The sequence below is a fragment of the Saccopteryx bilineata genome, chromosome 3 (genome assembly GCF_036850765.1).
Source record: "Saccopteryx bilineata isolate mSacBil1 chromosome 3, mSacBil1_pri_phased_curated, whole genome shotgun sequence".
Taxonomy (NCBI): Eukaryota; Metazoa; Chordata; class Mammalia; order Chiroptera; family Emballonuridae; genus Saccopteryx; species Saccopteryx bilineata.
The window spans coordinates 66,090,776-66,115,782 of record NC_089492.1 but is presented as its reverse complement, the minus strand read 5'-3'; the positions used below and the strand labels follow the sequence as shown (position 1 = coordinate 66,115,782).

Genomic DNA, 25,007 nt, shown 5'->3' with positions numbered 1-25,007 from the left:
GAGAAACATGTGCTTTCCATTCCTGAAACTCTGTCTATGTGGGTGTAAAGGTCCTGATCCCCAAAGGGGCACTTTTTCCCTAGGAGACAAAGCAGGAGTTCCACTGAACTATAAGCTGTTGTTACCACCTGGGCACTGAGGCTCCTTGTGCCAAGGCATTAGCAGCCAAGAAGAGCAAAGAGCATCTTGGCAAGGCTAATGGACCCTGATCATCATAAGGAAATAGGATACTATAACATAATGAGGAATGTGTTTGGCATCCAGGTAATCAACTCAACTCCCTTTTGGTACTCCCTTGCCCATTTTTGATGGTGATTGGACACCTGCACAGACCTTGATCTGAGAAGAGCATAGTGACCAGGGGATCAGGCCCGGCAGGGATGAAGGTCTTTGTCATGCCATGGAGACCAGCAGATAGATGTTCAGGTTGAGAACAAGGCTAATCTACAATGGACAGCTGAAGAGAAAAAATGATCTACTGCAGCCAAGACCAGCTGTAGCAAAAGGACTATAGCTTGTCCCATTAACATGTTTCTTCTAAATTACCTCCCAGGAAGAGAGGCCCATCAGTCATGAAGGACATGCCTCCAATCCTAAAAAGGAATGGATCTGAGGGTGCGAGATGTGGACTATGCTCTAAACATTACCAAATCAGATTCCCTTTCAGAAATGATGGGCTTGTTGCCCAGCTGCTGTGACGGCCAGAAGATATCCTCAGCTGTTAGCTCTCTAAGGCAGTGGTCCCCAACCCTTGGGCCAAGGACCAGTACCGGTCCGTGGGCTATTTGGTACCAGTCCACAGAGAAAGAATAAATAACTTACATTATTTCTGTTTTATTTATATTTAAGTCTGAATATTTTATTTTTAAAAAATGACCAGATTCCCTCTGTTACATCTGTCTAAGACTCACTCTTGATGCTTGTCTCGTAAGTTCGACAATTATATTTAAAAATACCACAGTTTTTACGCCGGTTGCATGATTTTATTTTGTGCATTTATCTGTCCCACCCTAAAGGCCGGTCCGTGAAAATATTTTCTGACATTAAACTGGTCCGTGGCCCAAAAAATGTTGGGGACCACTGCTCTAAGGCATCTTCAGCCTTTGCTGGAAAACTTTATTAATCACATTTCCTTTGGGGGAAGCCCACATCCTAATGACCTAATAAAGCATATGCAAAAGGTCCAGCCCCCTTATACCAGCTCCCCAGAATATGTGTTAAACATTTGTAAAATGGGTTATTCTATTTAAGCAAATATTAACTGGATAATTGTGCAGTGTTTCATAATCCCCACAGACCTGTGCTTTCTCATTCCCAGGGGACATTCAGAATCTCCTGGAATGCTGCTAAAATATACTGGTATTTGGGCCCCACATCCCCAAGATTCTTATGTAATTGGTTTGGTATGGGATCAGGCATTGGTATTTTCTTTTTCTTTTTAGTTCATTTTTAATTCTTTGTGTTATTTTCTAAAACCTTCCATGGTGACTAATACACGGCCAGCATGATAATGAGCCAGTAAAAAGCAGGTGGAGAAGTGACCCTGAATAACCTCCTTTACTCCCATCTTTTTACTTCCTTTGTCTCAACTAAGGCTAGCCTAACAGGATTAATTCTCTGACCTGTAGGAAGCACTTATAGAAGATTGCTTTAGCATGATCTTTACTTTCAACCATTTTGGTAATGCGTTGTGCGGACTCTCCTGATGGTCTCTGTGGTCTTTATCTTAGACACCTGTATCACTTGTTTTGTCTGCCTGGAATCCTGTTCGGCAGCTCTGATTTTCAGCAATACATGTTCCCTCACATGTCCCCTCTTGCCTCCAACCCTAGTCCCATCTCTGCAGGGTGCCCCATCAAGGAGTGTACCCTCCTCTGCCCAAGGACTCATTCTAGCAAGAAAACTGGAAAGAAGGCAGTTCCTTCACTTCCTGTTCTGTGTGTATAGGGTACCACACACAACTTTCAGAGGGCTGACTTTAATAAATTTCCCAGGAAATTGGCCAATTCATCTAACAGTTCTATGTTTTATTTGCTCGCAAAGACCCATCTATGCATGTAAACATAAAACTAAATAAACGTTCATCCCAGAATAGGCTCCATTTGGAATCTCTTCCACTTACTATTACTTTCTATTATGAGATGGTAATCTCCACTCAAACTAGGGCTGCTTTTATTGTGTTTCCCTACATCTGACGAGGACTGAGACTACTAATGTTTCCTCATGGGAGTTTTATCAATGCAGAGGAACTTCTGCAAGCTCTTTCTATAAACTACTTTATCAAGGATAGCTTTTTAATGGGACAAACTGTTTTTCCAGTCTTCTCTCCCTATCTGTGACTTCAACTGTAGAACTATTTTCCCAGTTGGTAATTCAATTCATTTATCATTTTACAGTGCTGGGTGAATACTAAAACTAACGTTTGCTGTAGTTTTTCTTAAAATTACATTTTAAAAGTGATATCATACTTACTGAAATAATATATAGTTAGGGACTCTTTTTAAATTTGTTTTAGCCACAATTATAAAATAGAGGTGACTTGCAAAGTAATCTTTTTCCTATGTCATTTACTGCTGGGTAGGAATATTCAGCTATTTAAGGCTTCTATGTCTCACATGTAATTTTTTTTTTTTTTTAGAAAAGATGCTTAACACCATCTGTCATCTAAGTAATGATTTCAAAGACCTATTTTTTAAAAAGAGACAAATAAAGGAAAAGAAGGGAAGAGGCTTTAACTTCTTTTAACATTCTAGACCAACATCCCTCCCTCTCTTCTAAAACCACATCTCTACAATGGCTTTTTTACATTGTAAGCTAAACTATTCACTTATAGGGCCAAAGGTCTATTTTTGCTCAGTTTTTTTTGAATTCCTTCTCATTACAGAAATTTGTATTAACTTTATGGGTCTTACTACAGTCCTCAAAAAAAGAAAAAAGTAAAGAAAAAGAAAGAAAGAAAAAGAGAGAGAGGGAGGGAGGGAGGGAGGGAGGGAGGGAGGGAGGGAGGGAGGGAATACCTTCTAATAACTCCTAAGATCTTTTTTATTTTTTTTATTTTTCTGAAGTGAGAAGCTGCGCGGGGTGTGGGGGTGGGGGTCAGACAGACAGACTCCTGCATGTGCCCGACCAGGATCTGCCTGAACGGGATCCACCTGGCATGCCCATAAGAGGGTGATGCTCCACCCTTCTGGGGTATTGCTCCACTTCAACTGGAGCCGTTCTAGTGCCTGAGGTAGAAGCCATGGAGCCATCCTCAGTGCTCGGTCAACTCTGTCCCCATGGAGCCTTGGCTACGAGACAGGAAGAGAAAAATAGAGAGAAAGGAGAGGAAGAAGGGTGAAAGAAGCAGATGGGCACTTCTCTTGTGTGCCCTGGCTGGGAATCAAACCCAGGACTTTCACACGCCGGGTCGATGCTCCACCACTGAGCCAACCAGCCAGGGCCAAAGGTCTTCTTTCCACTGAAATTTTCCTTTATTTAAATGTATTCTTGTCAAGAATCTGATCACGATGATCACTGCTTTTCAACAGTGGTAATTGAAGGAAAGGTAACTTATCTTTTACAATTAAAATAATATGCATTTGGTACAAGCAGAATTTTCACTTGGTAGTGAATTTATATTTCATATGCCTGTCCTTCAGTTACAGAGGCAGATTTTATGCCTCTACTTTTCTCATTTTTATTAGACTATAAAAATTCCACAGCAAAACCAATGCAGGCCTTGAAAACTCAAAAGAATAACTAAATGAAACACTCTGTGGTACCACTCAAAAAATTGATAGAATCTTGCGACTACAGGATGAATTTTTTTTTTAAAGGCATAGCCTAGCAGAAATGACACAAGAATCTGGACTTCTGATCTTTTCACAGCAGCATTTATGACCCCAAAACCAAAAAAGATCTTGGAAACCAGTTCATGGCACAAATTGTTTCACTCATGTTAGTTTTCATTTTTTCTGTTGTAGTTGATACTCACTGCTCATTATTTTTATTTATAAAAGGAATACATTTTTATTGATAAAATATACATAATATAGACAAACCCAAAGAATAAAATATCACCATTAATAACCCAATTATATTGAAAGCACTATACATACATAAGTATACATATACACACATAAGTATAGATAGATAAGTGTATACATATCTACATGGATGACATAATTGAGACTATAATATAAATTCTTTTTCATAATCCTCACATATACTGTCACCCTTTTTCTATCTCATAATATATTTTTAATCATACAATTTTAATGGCTCTACCATCATTTATTTAAGCCACATTAACTTATCTTTGTGTATTTCAACCATTTGTGTCTTGTTTCTCCATTATAAATAATACTGTGATTTTCTCTTATAAATATTTAAACCATCTGTGATTCTTTCTTTAACAAACATTCCCAAAAGTAAATGTATTACCCAGGCAATATGCAGGAATTTTTCAATTAACAACAACAGAAAAAAACATGATGATGTTTACAATTAAATTCATTTTTAAAACTTGATTAAGATAAAACAATTTAGGTGTGTGAAATATAAAAAGGGAGCAGTTTACCTTGTGCAAAAAGAACAGTATGAATTTTAAACCCTCCTCCATTTTTCAACCGTTGAGGCAGCTGTTCAAAATGATAACTATCGATGTAGAAGTAAACTTTCAGAGCTTGCCGGCTTCCTTCCACTTGGTATGTCAGAGGAACATCTAAAATGATATTTCATGTTATAGTATTTCCAAAAATCAGGATATTGTTAAGACATTTGTTGACCTTTAAGAAGAATCCTGAAAATTACCAGAAACTAAATATCTCAAAAGTATCCATGTTTATCAAGTTCAGGTTACACATACTTGCAGTGCTATTCAGGGAAAGACTATAAATCAGATTCTCATTAGCCAAAGCAATAGATTTATTACTGTAGTGTATATAAAATCCCGTAAGAGGAAACCTTGTTTCACTTTGACACACCAGATGTCTCACTTAACGAAATGAGAAGTTAAGCTACATGTGGTTTGGAATCATATCTCCCAGGGCCACTGCCTCATTCATATTTTAGTCAAGATGACTCCATGGAGTACACTTCGTAAGCAATGTGCAAGGAATTGAGTATATGGCAGCCATTATCAAAACCAGCACGGGTTTTGCAAGTTCCACTCCCTGAGCCCCAGATCAAAACTAGATTATCTCTGTGAATGTCCAACAGTGATTAGAAATTATCTGTCCAAATTCTTTCAGCTTTTTTCAAATATCCTAAATTTACTTACCAAAAAAACCCCCCTAAAAATGAAAAAAAAAAAAAACCCAGAAAACCAACCACCAACTAATTCTAAAAGGTAAAATACTGTACAACATTGTCATAAATCCTCTTCATTTCATGCTACTTCACCATGACAAATAATGTCCACATAATTTAAAAAGAAATGTAAAATCTTTCTTAAAAGCTAGAATAGTCACATTTACCAGTTAAAAAACAAGGCCAAAATTTAACAGGCATTTGATATATGTCCTTGACTCAATATATCTTATTTCTAATCTGCTTTCTGAACTAAAACTGTTTATAAAAGTAGAGTCCAAGATTAAATACCATTAATAACAGATTCCAAATTTCTTATGAAATGTATGCAATTCTACTTATCAATAGAAGCACTGTTTTAACATCTACAAGTCTCTTTTATGCATATACTAATAATGCGTAGTTTCTTTTTCTTAAGGGAGACAAAGGATTTTGGTTTAGGAAAAAAAACAAATACATTTCTCAGGTAAAGAGTTGGAAATTGGCCCTGGCCGGTTGGCTCAGCGGTAGAGCATCGGCCTGGCGTGCGGGGTACCCGGGTTCGATTCCCGGCCAGGGCACACAGGAGAAGCGCCCATTTGCTTCTCCACCCCCAGCCCCTCCTTCCTCTCTGTCTCTCTCTTCCCCTCCCGCAGCCAAGGCTCCATTGGAGCAAAGATGGCCCGGGCGCTGGGGATGGCTCCTTGGCCTCTGCCCCAGGCGCTAGAGTGGCTCTGGTCGCGGCAGAGCGACGTCCCAGAGGGGCAGAGCATCGCCCCCTGGTGGGTAGAGCGTCGCCCCTGGAGGGCGTGCCGGGTGGATCCCTGTCGGGCGCATGCGGGAGTCTGTCTGACTGTCTCTCCCTGTTTCCAGCTTCAGAAAAATACAAAAAAAAAAAAAAAAAGAGTTGGAAATTAACTACATTTTAATGATTGGGAAAATTCTTGTATTTGTTTCCTGATTCTAAAATGAAGAAAAAAAAAAAGATGCATGGACACCAAAGAAAATACATTTATATATTTTATTTTAAATATTGGTATCAAAATTAACATACAAAAGTCCATAGCCTTTCTATATGCCAACAATGAAATATTAGAAAACGAACTCAAAAAAAAATCCCCTTCACGATTGCAACAAAAAAAAATAAAATACTTAGGAATAAACATAACAAAGAATGTAAAAGACCTATATAACGAAAACTACAAGGCATTGTTAAGAGAAGTAGAAAAAGACACAATGAGATGAAAAAATATTCCTTGTTCTTGGATAGGAAGAATAAATATAATTAAAATGGCCATATTACCCAAAGCAATATATAAATTTAATGCAATTCCCATCAAAATTCCTATGACATTTTTTAAAGAAATGGAACAAAAAATCATCCGATTTATATGGAACTATAAAAAACCCCGAATAGCCAAAGCAATCCTAAGGAAAAAGAATGAAGCTGGGGGCATTACAATACCTGATTTCAAACTATATTATAGGGCCACGATAATCAAAACAGCATGGTATTGGCAGAAAAATAGACACTCAGACCAATGGAACAGAATAGAAAGCCCAGAAATAAAACCACATATATATGGTCAAATAATCTTTGATAAAGGGGCCAACAACACACAATGGAGAAAAGAAAGCCTCTTCAACAAATGGTGTTGGGAAAACTGGAAAGCCACATGCAAAAGAATGAAACTCGACTACAGCCTGTCCCTGTGTACTAAAATTAATTCAAAATGGATCAAAGACCTCAATATCAGACCTGAAACAATAAAGTACATAGAAGAAGACATAGGTACTAAACTCATGGACCTGGGTTTTAAAGAACATTTTATGAACTTGACTCCAATGGCAAGAGAAGTGAAGGCAAAGATAAATGAATGGGACTACATCAGAATAAAAAGTTTTTGCTCAGCAAGAGAAACTGATATCAAAATAAACAGACAGCCAACTAAATGGGAAATGTTATTTTCAAACAACAGCTCAGATAAGGGCCTAATATCCAAAATTTACAAAGAACTCATAAAACTCAAAAACAAACAAGCAAACAATCCAATAAAAAACTGGGAAGAGGACATGAACAGACACTTCTCCCAGGAAGAAATACAAATGGCCAACAGATACATGAAAAGATGCTCAGCTTCATTAGTTATTAGAGAAATGCAAATCAAAACTGCAATGAGATACCACCTCACCCCTGTTAGATTAGCTATTATCAACAAGACGGATAATAGCAAATGTTGGAGAGAAATGGCTGCGGAGAAAAGGGAACTCTCATCCACTGTTGGTGGGGCTGTAAAGTAGTACAACCATTATGGAGGAAAGTATGGTGGTTCCTCAAAAAACTGCAAATAGAACTACCTTATGACCCAGCAATCCCTCTACTGGGTATATACCCCAAAACCTCAGAAACATTGATACGTGAAGACACATGTAGCCCCATGTTCATTGCAGCACTGTTCACAGTGGCCAAGACATGGAAACAACCAAAAAGCCCTTCAATAGAAGACTGGATAAAGAAGATGTGGCACATATACACTATGGAATACTACTCAGCCATAAGAAATGATGACATCAGATCATTTACAGCAAAATGGTGGGATCTTGATAACATTATATGGAGTGAAATAAGTAAATCAGAAAAAAACAAGAACTACATGATTCCATACATTGGTGGAACATAAAGACAAGACTAAGAGACATGCACAAGAGTGTGGTGGTTACCAGGGGTGGGGGGAGGGAGGACGCAGGAGGGAGGGAGGGAGGGAGGGAGGGAGAGAGTTAGGGTGAGGGGGAGGGGCATAAAGAAAACTAGATAGAGGGTGACGGAGGACAATCTGACTCTGGGCGAGGGGTATGCAACATAATTTAATGACAAGATAACCTAGACATGTTTTCTTTGAATATATGTACCCTGATTTATTAATGTCATCCCATTAACATTAATAAAAATTTAAAAAATAATAATAAATAAATAAATAAATAAATATTGGTATCTTCAGCTCCCCTTTCATACACAGTCTTTCATATAAACTTAATTTTGTCATATCCCATCTCTTTACTCTTTGGCACCAATGTAGCCAATCATGGTATTATCAAGAAAATAATACTACTGAAAGGAAAATATATGAAGGAAGCATTTGAGTTCCTATTATAGGACTAATAGAGAACAAATAAACATGCTTTGCCAGAAATTAAGAAACTTAAACTGAAAATAATCAAGTATATCAAATATAAAATAAAGTAAAAAACTGAGAATACTATGTAAAAAAAAAATGGAAACCTATTTCTCTCAAAGTGTTTGGTGTACCTGAAATGTGGAGCTGAAAATGGCTGCCTTCTATTTGTAGAAATTTATCAACTATGAAAAACAAACTTAATGATTAAAGCTACAAAAACATTATTGTATAAGGAAAAGGTTTCTGGTTCCATCTTACAGAGTGATTCATCCTCAAGGGAAGTTTCAGTGGCATGATCTCACCTCTGGAAACACGGCCTTCATCATGGAATGGGCCAGAGAGTTTGAGAATAAGTCTTTGACTAAGAAGTTGTTAGTTCCTTTTGCCTGAATTGCTCTTCCCTTTCCCTCTGCTGGGTTGGGTCTTTCCTGTCCTTTAGATTTCAGTTTAAATGCTACATCTACCGAGTCTCCTTTCCTGGTGACCCCTAAAAGGGCCACCTCACCCTTGCTCTTCATGCCTTATTTATTTCCTGCACAAGATTATCATGTCCCGAATTGTCTTTGTTGTTGATTTCTTACTTGTTGTCTCCCAACTAGGCTGTGAGCTCCATGAATGCGGGGGCATGTGTATCTTACTCACTATGGCAGCCACAGCTCCCGACACTTACAGAGAGACTGGACGCTCATAAGTGTTCATTCCCCTAATAGATACTATAAAATCCCTGTAACATGAGTGAAAGGGGGAACATCTGCTGCCTTTATATTATTCTCCACAAACATAAAGCTTTCCCACACAATTTAATGTTATACAACCTAATCATTTGGCTCCTTTATTCTTCCTCCAATTACATAATATGAAATGGGAAGTATCTTGTACTTTCCCTACCAGGGGTCTCCAAACTACAGCCCGCGGGCCGCATGCGGCCCCCTGAGGCCGTTTATCCGGCCCCCGCCGCACTTCCGGAAGGGGCACCTCTTTCATTGGTGGTCAGTCAGAGGAGCATAGTTCCCATTGAAATACTGGTCAGTTTGTTGATTTAAATTTACTTGTTCTTTATTTTAAATATTGTATTTGTTCCTGTTTTGTTTTTTTACTTTAAAATAAGATATGTGCAGTGTGCATAGGGATTTGTTCATAGTTTTTTTTTATAGTCCGGCCCTCCAACGGTCTGAGGGACAGTGAACTGGCCCCCTGTGTAAAAAGTTTTGGGGACCCCTGCCTTATACTGAAGTGGGTCAAATTGCCAGTTCATTCTTTTGTATCTCTTACTGTTCTCTAAGATGTATGCCAACAGGGATCTTGTTTAGTCACCATTATATCCTTAAAACTTAGTTCAGCACTTAGCATGCTTATATACTTAATAATTACTTGTTCTGAGAAAATGAACTGACTTCAATTCAGACATTTGAATTCTATTTACTTGGCATACCATATTTCTTTAGAATCTTACTATTCTTTAATATAAAAGCAAGACTATGAATAATACTAAATACAAAGTAATAAACATAGACAGGTTAGAGTATTTACTGAATACTACCACAAGCCTTATATAACACTAGAGACTTTCAAATACATTACTTGATTTAAACCTCACAACCCTGTAAGTCAGGGTAAGCTAATATTCTCATGTTAGCGATAAGACCAGAGCCAGGATCTGAACTAATGTTTCTTGACTTCAAGGTTGATATTCTCTTTCTTCTCTTTATACTTGCATGCATCTGCTCCTCTGCACTCCACCTTTTTCTCACAGACATGCAGTCAACCAGTTTTCATTAGCTATACAAGTCAATTACTTAAAATGATACCTCTGCTTCTATGCTTATAGAAATTAAGTCATATATAATTAATGTAAAAACTCTCATTTTCTTACAACACACAAATAAGATGTGATGACACTTGGGTACTGAATAATTTTCTCTTTTCCAGAAATTAACTTAAAATAACTATCTTCCTATCATCACTGTTTTAAATTATTTGGAATATCTAGTAATATAGCTTTGGAAGTAACTTTCTAACAGTTGAGGTTATTGCTTCAGGAAAATACCATACATAAAAATGTATCATCGAATGTATCTCACAGTTTTTGTGTTTGTTACAGATTCATTTACATACTAATGTTACTTAATGGTCTTAATTACCTTTAACAGTATATTTTCAATATGCCAAAGTTAAGTCTTTCATAGTGGATATATGATACAATAAGGAAATAGTTTATCAAGCTTATAATATGGGCTCTTCTTCTGCTTGTTCAACATACTCTTCACCAGGAATGTCATATTTAAACCATGGCAAAAAGTACTTCTGTGAGCTTATGTCTCTTCAGGCAAAATTTAGAAGAAAAAACATTAGGTTATATTGTGAAAATAGTGTCTCTACCATCAGCAAAGCTGTGTCTACATTAACCAGGTAAATGAAAATATATTCTATTTTATACATGCCCACAGAAGATAATGAAGTCTGTTTAAATAATATTATCCTTGTCAAATAATCCCCTTTACCAGACAATTTCTCCCTTGAATATAACCTATATTCTTTTTAAATTTAATTATTTGTTATTACATTTCTTTAACTTATTGACTTTAGAGGGGGGGGGGAGAGAGAGAGAGAAAGGAACATCACTCTGTTCCTATATGTGCCCTGATTGAGGATCGAAGCGGCAACCTCTGAGCTTCAGGAGAACACTCTAACCAACGGAACTATCTGGCCAGGGCATTTGTTTTTAATTTAATTTTAATAAGTACAGATAAATTTAAAAATTTTTTTTCTTTTTTTCTCTTTATTCCCTCCCCTTGGTAACCACTCCAGTTTTAACTACACCCAAGAGTCTCAGTTTTATGTGTCCCACCTATGTGTGAAATCAACCAGTTCTTAGCTTTTTCTGATTTGTTTTACTTAGTATAATGTTCTCAAGATCCATCCATGATATCATATATTCTTCACATTGTAATTCATGTTCTTGTTCTCTCTTATTTATCAGTGAAGGTGAAATTTTAATAAAATTCTGTTTTCTCTACCTTCATAATTTAATACATACAGAATCAATGACTTTTACCATCTCTAAAGGTCAAATCACCATCATCTTTCACCTGGGTCACAGCAGCAGCTTTGTAACTGCTCTCTCTGCTTCTGCCCTGGCCCACAGCAGTCTGAGGCAGCTTTTAATAGGTAAGGCAGTTCATATCTTTCCTCTGCTCAATGGCTTAATAAAAAAGGCAAAGTTTGGCTCTGGCAAGTTGGCTCAGTGCTAGAGTGTCAGCCCGGCATGTGGAAGTCCTGGATTCAATTTCTGGTCAGGGTACACAGAAGAGATCATCTGCCCCCAACCACACACACACACCTCCCCTTCTCTTCCTGAAGCCATGGCTCGAATGGTTCGAGCAAGTTGGCCCGGGCACAGAAGATGGCTCCATGGCCTTGTCTCAGGTGTTGAAATAGTTCAGTTGCCAAGCAATAGAGCAATACTTCAGATGGTCAGAGTATTGCCCTGTAGGAGGCTTGCCTGGTGGACCCCAGTCGGGGCACATGCCGGATTCTATCTTTCTGCCTCCCTGCCTCTCAATTAAAAAAATAAAAGGCAAAAGTCTTTCAATGTTCTGGCCTCCTCTTATCTCCTACTTTTCCTCCCTCAGTCACTCCAATCCAGTCACACAGGCCTCCCTGCTGTCCAGAGAGTGTGTCACACTGACTCAAGGAGTCTGGAGCACCCCCTCCCAAATATCTATCTGTATGATATGTTCCCTTAACCCCTCAGATCTCTGCTTTGCTCCTCAGTCTGTCTTCCCTACCCAGCTTGTTAACCACCTGCACACTTCCCTCTGCCCTTCATTTTCTTCCTCTGTTCTCTTCTATTTCCCTTATTCATTTCTATTACTATCTTATAATTTGTTATCAAATTACCTCCTTTTATCTTGCTTATTATTTATATCTCCACATTTGAATATCTACCCTGTGAGGGCTCTCTGTTTAATTCTCTCCTGTATCCAATGTAGAAAATAGGACTTGGTTTTCATAGGCATTTAAAGGATTTTTGATGAATGAATGAATGAATGAGATTATCATTTTTTTTTTAACAGAGCCAGAGGGAGAGTCAGAGAGCGGGGCAGATAGGGACAGAAAGACAGGAACGGAGGGAGATGAGAAGCATCAATCATTAGTTTTTCGTTGTGACACCTTAGTTGTTCATTGATTGCTTTCTCATATGTGCCTTGACCGTGGGCCTTCAGCAGAATGAGTAACCCCTTGCTCAAGCCAGCGACCTTGGGTCCAAGCTGGTGAGCTTTGCTCAAACCAGATAAGCCCACGCTCAAGCTGGCGACCTCGGGGTCTTGAACCTGGGTCCTTCTGCATCCCAGTCCAATGCTCTATCCACTGCGTCACTGCCTGGTCAGGCGAGGTTATCATTCTTAAATCAGATCATGGATTAAGTGAATGTTTTTTGACTCCCTATTTGTAGCACTAGACATTAAAAACGTGAAAATAAGTAAGAACCTTTTCAAGCCCTGGATTTCTACCATAATAAAGATCCTCGCACTTATGAAAAAAAAAGGGGCAGAAAAATAACAAACTGTTAAATATTTCTTGGACTCACAAATAAATTTTAAACCTGTTTACAACAATGTTGAAATAGCAGTTAAAGGAAAACTTGCAGAAAGTAAAAGATAAAGAGTTTAAAACCTAGGCTTTGTTGGATGTATACTTCTAAACAATATCATCTTTATTAAGTATAATGATGGCAAATTGCTAAATTAAAGAAATACTTTTCATTCCTTTCTTCAATTTATTAAGTAAGTTCCTTGCAGCATTAGATACAACCATGTTCTGTTGAAGTTCCCTCCTTCATTCTCCACACTAAGTTTGTTTTCCCTTTTACTTTTATAATCATAGAGCCCTTTAGCCTGTGGCAGTGCATATACTTAATTGATATTTGTTCATTTATTTTCTAAAAAAAAAAAAAAGTTGGTCTTTCTATTCCAGGCATTGTCTTGGGTGCTAGAAATATAACAATGAACAAGACGGAAAAAGGTTTGCCATCTTAGATATTGTAGAGGATGAATAAATGAATCAAGATGGTTATTGTGATTGTATTTATACACATTAAACTTCCTGACACTCAGGTGAAATGATTTTTAATTTTCATTTTTAAGCTAGCATAAAATAGAGAATATGTGAGAACTTCAAATTAAATTATAACTTTTATAAAGTATTGTCAGATCAAATAATTATGTCATATTCAGTTGGTTTAGATCTACATTTTATGCAACGAGAGCATGACACAGGGCTCTTCTGTTTCTTACTGGCCCTAAATGCCTGTTTTCATTGCCTGCTAACACACTCCCTACAGGAGCAACTGAGGAGGAGTGTAAACCCAATCTCGTCAATTTTGCTACCTGTTTGAGAAAAATTTTTAGAAACTATGGATTTTATCTACACAGCCAGAAATATTAGGGCAGTCCTTTTATTTTATTTCTTTAAAATCTTGATATAAAATAGCAGTAGAAAGAACAAATATCCAGTGATCCTACTTATATGAGGTACCAGCATAGGCAAATTCTAAGAGACAGAAAATTGAATAGCGGTTACCAGGAATTGGAGGAGGGAATGGGGACTTATTGCTTAATGAGTATGGAGTTTCTGTTTCAGAGAATGAAAAAATTCTGGAGATGGATGTTGAAGATGGCTGCATGACATTGTGAATATACTTAATGTCACTGAATTCTACACTGAAAACTGGTTAAAAGGTAAATTTATGGTATGTATGTTTTAACACAATAACAAAAAATTTTTAAAAAGTGAAGAAAACGTTGACTAGCACAAAATTTGATGCATATGCTCAAAAAGTTTTGGAAGCCAAACTGATAGATAAAAATAAAAGTTTAGAATTATCTGTAGATTTAAGTTATATATACTTTTTTATCCCTTCTAAATTGCTATTATTTTTCCTAAATATGGCATTTTATATAAAACAATTTAAACTTCATATTAAATATATTAATATCAAAGTATTACCATATGTTGTTTTTTGACGCCGAAGAAATTCTATAAAACACCTATAAAACATTTAATGACGTACTTGCAACCAGTGGTTCCTCTTCTGATGGTTTAAAGTAAAAAGAAACTTTTTCCAAATCAAATAGTGCAACCAGTGTATCTTCTAACATGGCTTGTTCATCTGTCTAGAAAGAAAAAACACAAACAAATAATACATGATACAACAGGACTGTATAGAACATAACATAGCACAGCACAGCACACATAGCATAGCATAGCATTACATAACATAACATCTCTGGACCCAAACTAGCTTCCCTTGTGCTTCAGTGAAATACAAATATTATCGACACTTAACTAAAAGTTTACTGTCTAAAATAAAATTAATAAATCTCTCAAAGCTGTATAGCTTTATATTTTTACTTTTCTCAGTTGTCTAAATGTTCTACACAACTCTCCATTTTGTTTTGTAGCTACACTCTAATCATGTTTATTTTGTTTATTACTTACAAATAAATCTGTACAAAAAAGCATGTCATTTGCCTCTAAATTTCTATAATCTTATAAATGTAACAGCTGAAAGGTGAGAATGTTGTTTTATTAAAAAGCCAAATTACATACTGATCATCCTATTTTACATTAAGATAATTTATGCATTATTCATTTTTCAATTTATTAAAACTGTGATAAAAGCAATTTGCATGTGTGTAATGTTTTTTCTTTCAAAGGGATGGGGATAAGAATCATTTCCCCCTCACTTGCCTCGGTGGGGCCTGAACCTAAAATCGTGTGAATATGCAATCTGATTTGTTTTAATTATCTGTTGCATTCTCACAGCATGTTATTCTCTTGCTGAGGCCGGTAAGGACAGATGTGCTAACCAGTTCAGTGCATGTCTCAGCAATACCATCTTTCCAGGACTGGATTCTGGCCTTCCTATGTACAATTTAGACCATGAGAGTCTTTCACTAATTTCTTCATGAAAGAATAATGAGCCTTATCATGCATAGATTATCTTTTAAAGGTGATATTTGTTTTGTAATAATGTCAATGATCCTTTTAAACAATAATTTAAGCATGCTTTACACACATTATTAAAAAGCTGCTGTAACTTTATAGCCACATTTTGGGGCAGCTTGAATAGAGACTGCAGGAGATGGCAATAATTTCTATCTAATGGAAAAGAATACTGAATGGAAACCAAGAGGTTAAGATAATTGTCACCTCTGCACCTTGGTGTGGTACTTAAAATAGTGTATGGTACACAGTAAGTACTGGATAAATGTTAATTAAGTCATTATTTACTTTTCTAAAGTCCTTTGAAGCAGAATGAATGCCATGAATGGAAATGGATGGACAGGACTAAAGAATCAGTATTTTTCCAGTTGAAGAAACCCACACAGGAAGAAATGTCCCAAAAAGGCTGGCCTCTACTTGCTAACGTGCATACCACAATTCTCCACCTGATCTGACAAAAGCCACACACAACTGACCGGGACTGCCCTCCGAGCTCAGGGACACACAGACCACCAGAGCCTCAGTTCCCAGAATCCTTCACAGTCCTCAGGGCATTTATGCTCTTGTTTCAGAAACAAAGATTCTGGGTTTCTTTAATTTTATTTCTTGCAAACTTTAAATTTTTAATCAGTTCTGTAATAAATGTTTTGCAACAATTTAAAGAAAACACCGTTTTCTTGAGATATGATTCACATACTATAAAATTCACCTATGTATAGTGTACAGCTCAGTTTTTAGTATACTCGCAGAGTTGAATAACTATCATCGCCATCTAATTTTAGAATATTTTCATCACCCCAAAAAGAAACTCAGTAACCACTAGCATTCATCCCCCCATAATATTCTCCAAACCTTAGCCCCATGTAATCACTAGACTACTTTTAGACTCTAAGGTTTGCATATTTTGCACACTACATAATCACGGAATCACATAATATGTAGTCTTTTGTCACTGGCTTATTACACATTGCATAATGTTTTCAAACTCATCCATGTTGTAGCTTATATCAGTATTTCATTCCTCTTTGTTGCTGAATAATATTTTCTTGTATGAATATACCACTACTTGTTTATTCATTCATCAGTTCATAGACATTTGGGTTGTCTCCACTTTTTAAATTATTATGAATAATCTCACTAAGCACATTTGTGTACAAGTTTTTGTGTGAATATAAGTTTCCATTTCCCTTCGGTATTACCAAGGGGTGAAATGTCTTGGTAATGTGGAAATTCTGCACCAAAATTGCTCCACTATGTTACATTTCCACCACATCACTACCTCTTGTGATTGATTGTCTTATAAATCACAGCCATACACATCACATGTGACATAGTATCTCAATGTAGTTTTGAGTTGCATTTCCCATGGCTAATGATGTTGATCATCTTTTTTATAATTTTTGGCAACTTTATATATCCTCTGGAGAAACAACCATTCAAATTCTTTGCCCACTCTTTGAGTTTTTTTTTAATTGTTTAGTTTGAAGAATTCATTATGTAACCTAGATGCCACTTCTCAGATATATGATTTATAAATAAATAAAATTTCAAATAAAAGTAAGTTTAAAGTACCTGCACTTGATTAAACAATGGCAGTGAAAAGGTAAGACTAGAATAGAAATAAAGCCTCATTCATTCCTTTAGTCAGTTATCAACACTCAGTGCTTTCATGTGTTAGGAAGTGGGCTTCTTATGTAAGTTCTATTTTAGGGGAAACGATTAATACTATTTTAAAACACATTTTTCAAAATTGCCTTATTTTAAAATTTCTATTAATTAAACCAAATGAGAAATTGATCATCCATATGAAATACAGAGTCCTTTTTTTAATTTAATTTAATTTTTTTTGTATTTTTCTGAAGCTAGAGGCAGGGAGGCAGTCAGACAGACTCCTGTATACTCTCGACCAGGATGCACTTGGGTTGCCCACTACGGGGTGATGCTTGGCCCATCTAGGGCATTGCTCCATTGCGGCCAGAGCCATTCTAGTGCCTGAGGCAAAGGCCATGGAGCCATCCTCAGTGCCCAGGCCAACTTTGCTCCAGTGAAGCCTTGGCTGTGGGAGGGGAAGAGAGAGACAGAGAAGAAGGAGAAGGGGGAGGAGGGAGAAGCAGATGGATGCTTCTCCTGTGTGCCCTGGCTGGGAATTGAACTCAGGACTTCCATACGTATGGCCAACACTCTGCCACTGAGCCAACTGGCCAGGGCTGGAATGTGGAGTCTTTTTAAAGGAATTTAGTTGTTTCTCTGAAGTATAATGAGATGGACTTCCTTACCTTATCATTCCAGAACCTTCTATGATTGTGCAGTACAATGATTACCTTCCTAGCCTGAATGTCATTGAAGAAAAACATTGTTTTGATGTATAAACTCACATACATTTGTTTAAAATTATAACGATATTATATGGTAACTATGTCTTCTGTGAGCTTTAACATATGAAATAGAATCTCATGTTCAAAATAACAATTCCATTTAATTAGCACCTTAAGTTTATATATAAAAGTTGAATGTGTTTGCCTTTAAACATCATGGCAACTACCGGAACCACAGAAAGTACATGTGAAAAAACTCTTAGTTCACCTTAGTGTTAATTATCAAATATTTCAAGATACTTTCTTCATACCCACTATGGAAAACTAATGCATAAACATGGAATCTTCTATAGTAATTAAGGCAACGTTCTTAGACTTAACAGGACAAACATGCATACAAAGGAAGGAAATAGAATCATTTAACACATGCAAATTTAAACAGATTGTCAGACAGTATGATATGCAAGTTGTCAGAACTCTCTATCAAGAATGTTCCAGAATATCAACCTCAGAGAAAGGTTCAGTTTCCCGGCGAGCTCTTTTTTTTTGGACTGGAAATGAGCCATAGCAGAAAGACCTCATTTTCTGATGACTTTTTAAAGTCATTGTTTAAGGACACAGAAAGTCATAAACAGACGGAGTCTTTCTCAGATTTTAGCAGCCACTGAGAAATGATAAAAACCGGGAAAGAAAGAATTCCTTCTATCTGCCTATTTTTTTTTAAGTTAAACTACAAATTTCTAACTCTTTTTTTAATTTTTTTTTTTTGTATTCTTTTTCTGAAGCTGGAAACGGGGATAGACAGTCAGACAGACTCCCGCATGCGCCCGACCGGGATCCACCCGGCACGCCCACTAGGGGCGATGCTCTGCCCACCAGGGGCGATGCTCTGCCCCTCCGGGGCGTCGCTCTGACGTGACCAGAGCCACTCTAGTGCCTGGGGCAGAGGCCAAGGAGCCATCCCCAGCACCCGGGCCATCTTTGCTCCAATGGAGCCTTGGCTGCGGGAGGGGGAGAGACAGAGAGGAAGGAGGAGGGGTGTGGAGAAGCAAATGGGTGCCTCTCCTATGTGCCCTGGTGGGGAATCGAACCCGGGTCCCCCGCACGCCAGACCGACGCTCTACCGCTGAGCCAACCGGCCAGGGCCTCTATCTGCCTATTAAAGTTATATTTGCCCATGGGAAAATGTATTTGCTTTTAAAGTACCTGAATGACCGTTGATATAATAACAAAACAGTTCATATTTGGGAATATGTTACAACAATGTTGCCGCTGACACAGACAGCGGGGCGCACTGTGACCCCTTACCAAGTTCGGTGACAGAAGTGACTGAAAGTGAAAGAGAACACCTGCATGGGCGATCTGGTCCAGCCACCTCCTGCTGGCCTCCCACGTTTCCATCTCATTCTCCTTGCTGTTGTCGAACATCTGGTTTAAGGCCGCCATGAGCTGCTCGGAGAAGGCACAGACGGTGGCCACGAGGCTCTGGCAGAAAACCATGTCTCTTCGGAGCTGTGGTTCACTGTCTGTGATCCAGGGGAACACAAAGAAAGTTCTTCTGAGAAATGTCATGCACACCAAACCAATCCATTACGCATTTACATTCACTGTGATTTCATCCATTCCCTAAACTCACACCACGTGAGAAATGTGAATTTGAGCTCCCTTAATGAGCACATACACTTTAGCAAATTTGTTTTTTAGAAAACATTAAACACCAAAAAAGTTAAAAACATTAAAATAATTTTTCTTAGTTCATATTGTAACTTTATTTTATAATCACTAAATTGCTTTATAAAACTCGAGGAGGGGGAAAAAAAACTAAGGCTTTATTTATTTACATTTTTTTCCAGGTGGTCCACAATTTGCATTTGTTGCCCGAAACTTTCCTAAAGGAAACTCAAAGACTAATTTTTCAGTTTGCACTGGCAAATAAAATACAATATTATTAATACTAAATTTTTAAACATTGTCTACCTAACCCATTGAAATATTTTTGTGACATGTACATGGGAAAAAAATACTGATGTCCAACAGTTTGTAACAATAAGCAAATCTGTATCTTCTGAATTTACTATTCAACTTCACAAGTTATAAATATGTCCAGTTTTTTGTCAAAAAACAATAATTCTTTGAAATAAGTAATATATTTACAGTTTTAACACAAATTGACTTTAATAGGATTCTTATTTTGCAATTGACTGGCGTTTTCACTGAAACACTTTGAAGGTATGTTTACCATGTAAACTGCCACTTCTAGGCCACTGTTTTCTCAAATGGAAAGAACTAGGCTTCTGAGAACCTGATCACAAAGGGTTAATGCCCTTGTGTGTTCAGATGTAAACAAACTATATAAATAATATAAACACCAAGCCATGTATTATATACATTGAAAAACCATTTGTACTAGAATAACAACAAAGGTAAAAATAGTCATAGTCCAAAAATTCTATTGAATATTTTGAGGGCTCAGAACCTTTTGAAATAAAGGCACATTATCAATATTAGTGTATAAGTTATTAAATGCTGCCTTTACTCAGTGGTGAATTCTTGCTTTATTCATAAAAAGACATAGTTTTTAAGTTGTTTACCAACTTAACACAGAACATCTGTTTTTAATAACCATCAAAGGCACATATACACATAATGTAATGGTGTGTTACTTAGTTTCACTGTTAGTGAAAGCTACTCTTGAAAATTTTATTAGAAAAATAAATAACATTAAAAATATTTAATTTTACAATGAAAATACTCATTTTTAGGTTAAACTGTAAGAACTTGCTACTTTAGTAGGTCAAAGTAGTTGAACATGCAATTCCATATGATTTAACTTATTAATTTAACCAACAGCATGTGTTGGACATTTTCCTTAAGCAGTTATATACCAGGTACCTCATTCTAATAAATGGAAAAGAGCATTTTATAAGTAACTATAAAATACCCAAACTGGGAAAGAACTTTGTCCAATTCGTAATTAAGAAAACAAAACACTTTTTCTATTCTTGTGCATAATTTCTAAAAGAATGTAGACATTCAATAGATGTTTACTGAATGAATGAATGAATGAATGAATGAATGAATGAATGAAAGGAAGTAATAAACCAGTAGAGCAACTAAAAGACAAATGAATTAAGTAAATAAAGATATCTGCACTCATTCTCTGGCTTCTTGAAATGCCTAGATTTAGTAACTCAGATAGCTTTTAGCCCAAAAGTGCAGCTAAAGGACAGAGGTTCAAGATTGGAACTAAAGTAAAAATTGCCCCGTATCTTCCTTCTGCATTGTTGCTTTGCTTTTCTATTGTCCTACAGTAAAGCAGAAATCTGGGATCAATTTAAAATATATTTTGGTAGTTTTGGCAGGAATATTCCCACCTATATAACCTGAGAATAATGTCCTAATAAAAGTCAAAGTGGAAAAAAACTGCTTATGTCAAGAGCGGAAGGCTAAGTTCTGGAGAAGGAAGGACCTGGTTCCACTGTGTGCTTAAGAAGAGACTACAAGGGTTAATAACTTAGCCAACAGTAGAAAACAATTTATTTCCAAGTAGCTTTTGAGAAGAAATTTTCAAGTTTCTTCTTTTATTTTCAAACAAATACTTAAATGTTTCTTCTACTTTCTGCTACTAAATTCTGTATGCATTTGAAGCCAAATTATATTTCTCATTCAGCCTCATTATCAAATCAGAATGCATCATGGAAAAGTTGAATCTGTTCATTGATTCAAACTTTTAACACTGAGTGCCCCACAGGAATTAAACATTGAACCAATTACCGGGGTTATAAAAAGTCCAAGTTGAGGTCTTGGACATGTCTATGCTCACAGCAGACTGAGAGAGTAGACAACCAAGATGCCTTTGAACCACACTGCTACTGAAATCTTAAACCAACATATTTAAAAATGAAAAGCACTAAATAAATGCTTATTATTTAATGAGGTGATTTTCAACTGCCACCTTCTTATTTTTAACAGAGAGCAAATAACTAGTTAGCATAGATGTCAAAGGCACATCAAGAAATGCCCCTATAATCTACACCTTTGTTCATGGGCCCACTGGCTGCAGGCTCTCCTCTCCACCAGCAGTCTTTAAATCATCAGTTAAGAGTCAACTCACTGAACTATTGAAACTCTGAACTATTAAAATATTATCTCCTCTTGTGATATCCCCCCCTCTCCTTCAGGAAGTATTTGCACTTCTATCTGCCACCAGGCCTGGGGGCATCCCTGTACTAAATGGCTAATGACCTACTGTTGTAAGAATCTGTTTACTTGTTTGTGAACCCAGGGACTTTCAGCACAGAAGGCCAGGGGAAGTGGCATATACCATATAACGTGTGCATTATGCTCATGAACTTAAGAGACATATAATCTGCCTTCGTCTACACACTGCACTAATTTTAAACCATATATTCCTAAATATTAGAGTCTTAGATGCAAGATGAGATATTCCTAGGTTTTAGATCTGAAATGATGATAAATGAGATAAAAAACATTTAGAGCATTTAGCAAAGTGAAATTGGAGGGTTTTATTATGTTGATTCTTCTTTTCTCTAGCATCTGGCATGGTGCTTGGCACTGGCACCAAGTGGGTGCTTAGCTTTATTGCTGAATGTGAGGGAACACCGTGATAAATAAAGAAACTAAATTAAGCTAACTCCCAGCAAAAACCTATTAAAAGGTCTTTTCCTTTTAATTATACAGCTGTTTGAAATTCACAAGTGTCCATATTTTCCAAAGCTATTCTCCTTCCTCATTTTTATCAATAGGAACTACAGCAAGAATCACAATTAATGCTTCCTGGGTCTAGTAAAAAGAAGTAAAGCAGAGCGCTGTGTTTTTTTGTGAGAGCTTATTTGTGTCTCATTGTAAGTATTCTCTTGTAGTGGGATTAGACTAAAAACAAATGGATTTTAAAAACTTATCAAATACTTCTGTTTCATTTCAATTTTTAAGCACCTACTAAAAGTCATTTTCTACAAATATGTTTTAAAATATTAACACTTCATTTAATCTCGACTGTTTTAGTCAAGTGTCACAGTTAGCTAGCTAGCCTAAAAAGAATGAGATGGTTTCTAGACACACAAGCAATCCCAGTCATTCTTCTGAGATAGTAGGGAAAAGAACGCAAAATAGACAAGGAAACAAAAGGAGACGATTAGAGAGAGACAGGAATAAAAGCGAGGTAAGAATAATATTTTGCAGACACAGTCTACTCTTTTCAAGCAAAGAGTGGATTTTGCAGCCAGGGATATGGAGGAATTTGTTTTTCTTCAGTGCCACGCTACATACAGGAGGGAACAAAGAGTGAATGAGGAAGGGAAAAGTATAATAGAATTATGACAAGAATAAAAAAAAAGTGAAATCAGCATAAGGATCTGTAAGAACAGATACTTGAATATTAATGAGTAAAGTAATACATTCCAAGGACCACTTCTGAAACTGGCATAAGTTTGAATTTCAAATCTGCCATCTACCATTTATTTATTCATATACTCAATAAAGCATCTATATGCCTAATCTTTCAGATGCTCAAAAATATGTGTTGAACAAACATAATTTACTAATTATTAATATTAATCTTCCTTATTTTTATTTTTAATTATTATTGATTAATTATTACTAATCTGCCTGATTATTCATTTCTTCACTTTCAAAACGGTGGAAAAATAATAATATTCTCACTGAGTGGTTGTGAGAACCTAATGAGATACATAAGAATGAGGTCCATCAACTGTGTGGGTATTAATGAAACTTTAAAAAAATGTATGAAGTTTATGGTATTATTATTATTATTCAGTCAAAAAGCAAAGCAAAACCTGTTTTAAGACAAAACCAACCAACAAACAAAAAGACCCTCTTGGTTAACTTGGCTTCTCCTTTTATTTATTTACAATTTAAAATTTTCAACTGTGGTGGATTGTAAAAGAGGTTAAGAATTCCTCCCCTGCCTATACCCAGGCCCTTGTAATATGATTATGAGATTAAGGCTCCGCCCTTCCAGAGTACCACCCACTTCTCCACCCCTTAAATTTGTGTCTACTTCATCCTTGTTCACAGACAGAAGTTAGACACCATTTCACAATATATATCCATTTGCACAATTAACTTTACCAAATCTGCTCCCTTTCTGTTTTTAAATTATATTCTATATAAATGTTTCTATGTATTTTCATGTTTCTACCTGTAATTGAAGATGAGTATATATTTTAGTGTTTTTATTGAAACTTAAGTCCTTTTTTTTCAATTTTTGCAAGACTTTAGAGAAGGAAAGAGTCATATTTCCATCTAGTTTGCTGAAGGCATTGTCTTGCTATTAAAGACTTTTAAAGTCATGGTGTATATTAATTTTAAATAGTAAAATAAATGAAAAATATTACCTGAATACTCAAGAAGTGCCAGAAGTATCCTACATTTTACCTCTGCAGAAAAAAAAAATATCAGTTAATTGTTCAGTCTTTATCTGCCACATTTTAACTGTACTATAATAAAAATTAGGACAGTTTTATTACATCAGATAATGAAGACCCAGTCACTTGAAATGCTATTCTTTCCTACCTACCTGTATAAATTTCATCCATTGCTCAAGACCCTAAAATGCCTCTTGAATCTGAATTATGTGAACTTATGAAACATCAATCAAATTCTGCTCCCTCTATAGTTCCTCCTTAGCTGCTAGCGCTTACACGGCATTTTCTAAACTCCTACAGTTGTCATAGTCATGATCAATAAACTATCAAACAGTATTTTTCTTAGTTATTAAAACTTTAAAATATTATACATATAACTAATATACAAGTACATGTTATATTATGACTAATATATTTGAATTATACTTTATATATAATTAAATGGTTATATTTATAGATTATGTAGAATATATATAGTCTTCTTTTCTATCTGTAAGTCAAGATATTGCCTTAAAGGACAGAAAAATAGTAAATGTTTAGGAACACTCATCTTACTACCCCATCTCCAAACAAGGTCAACCACAAATGTTTCATAAATGATATGTATGAACTTTATACTTGTTGCTATCTGTCTGATAAGTTATATATGGTCATTTACTTCCAATTGGCAAGTAGTTTACTTGCAACAGGTAAATATGATATAAAAGCCTATCGAGTTCTTTACATGTCCAAGATTATGGGATATAACAAAGGTTAGGTTGCATCTTATTCAATATAGGTCCACAACAGTCAGAACAACGAAATCAACCTACAAGTAATGCAGGAAATAC

At 36.3% G+C, this 25,007-nt stretch overlaps 1 protein-coding gene across 1 annotated transcript in view; it reads right to left on the bottom strand.

The window, feature by feature from the left end:
- The window catches only part of PREX2 (phosphatidylinositol-3,4,5-trisphosphate dependent Rac exchange factor 2), a 283,206-nt gene that overhangs the window by 61,483 nt on the left and 196,716 nt on the right, over positions 1–25,007 (bottom strand). The window contains exons 32-35 of the mRNA XM_066266273.1: positions 24,148–24,189; positions 19,079–19,296; positions 14,521–14,623; positions 4,562–4,705 (exon numbers count right to left, since the gene is read on the bottom strand). Of these exons, the coding sequence (XP_066122370.1) occupies positions 4,562–4,705; positions 14,521–14,623; positions 19,079–19,296; positions 24,148–24,189 (507 nt within the window). The remainder of the gene's footprint in view (positions 1–4,561; positions 4,706–14,520; positions 14,624–19,078; positions 19,297–24,147; positions 24,190–25,007) is intronic.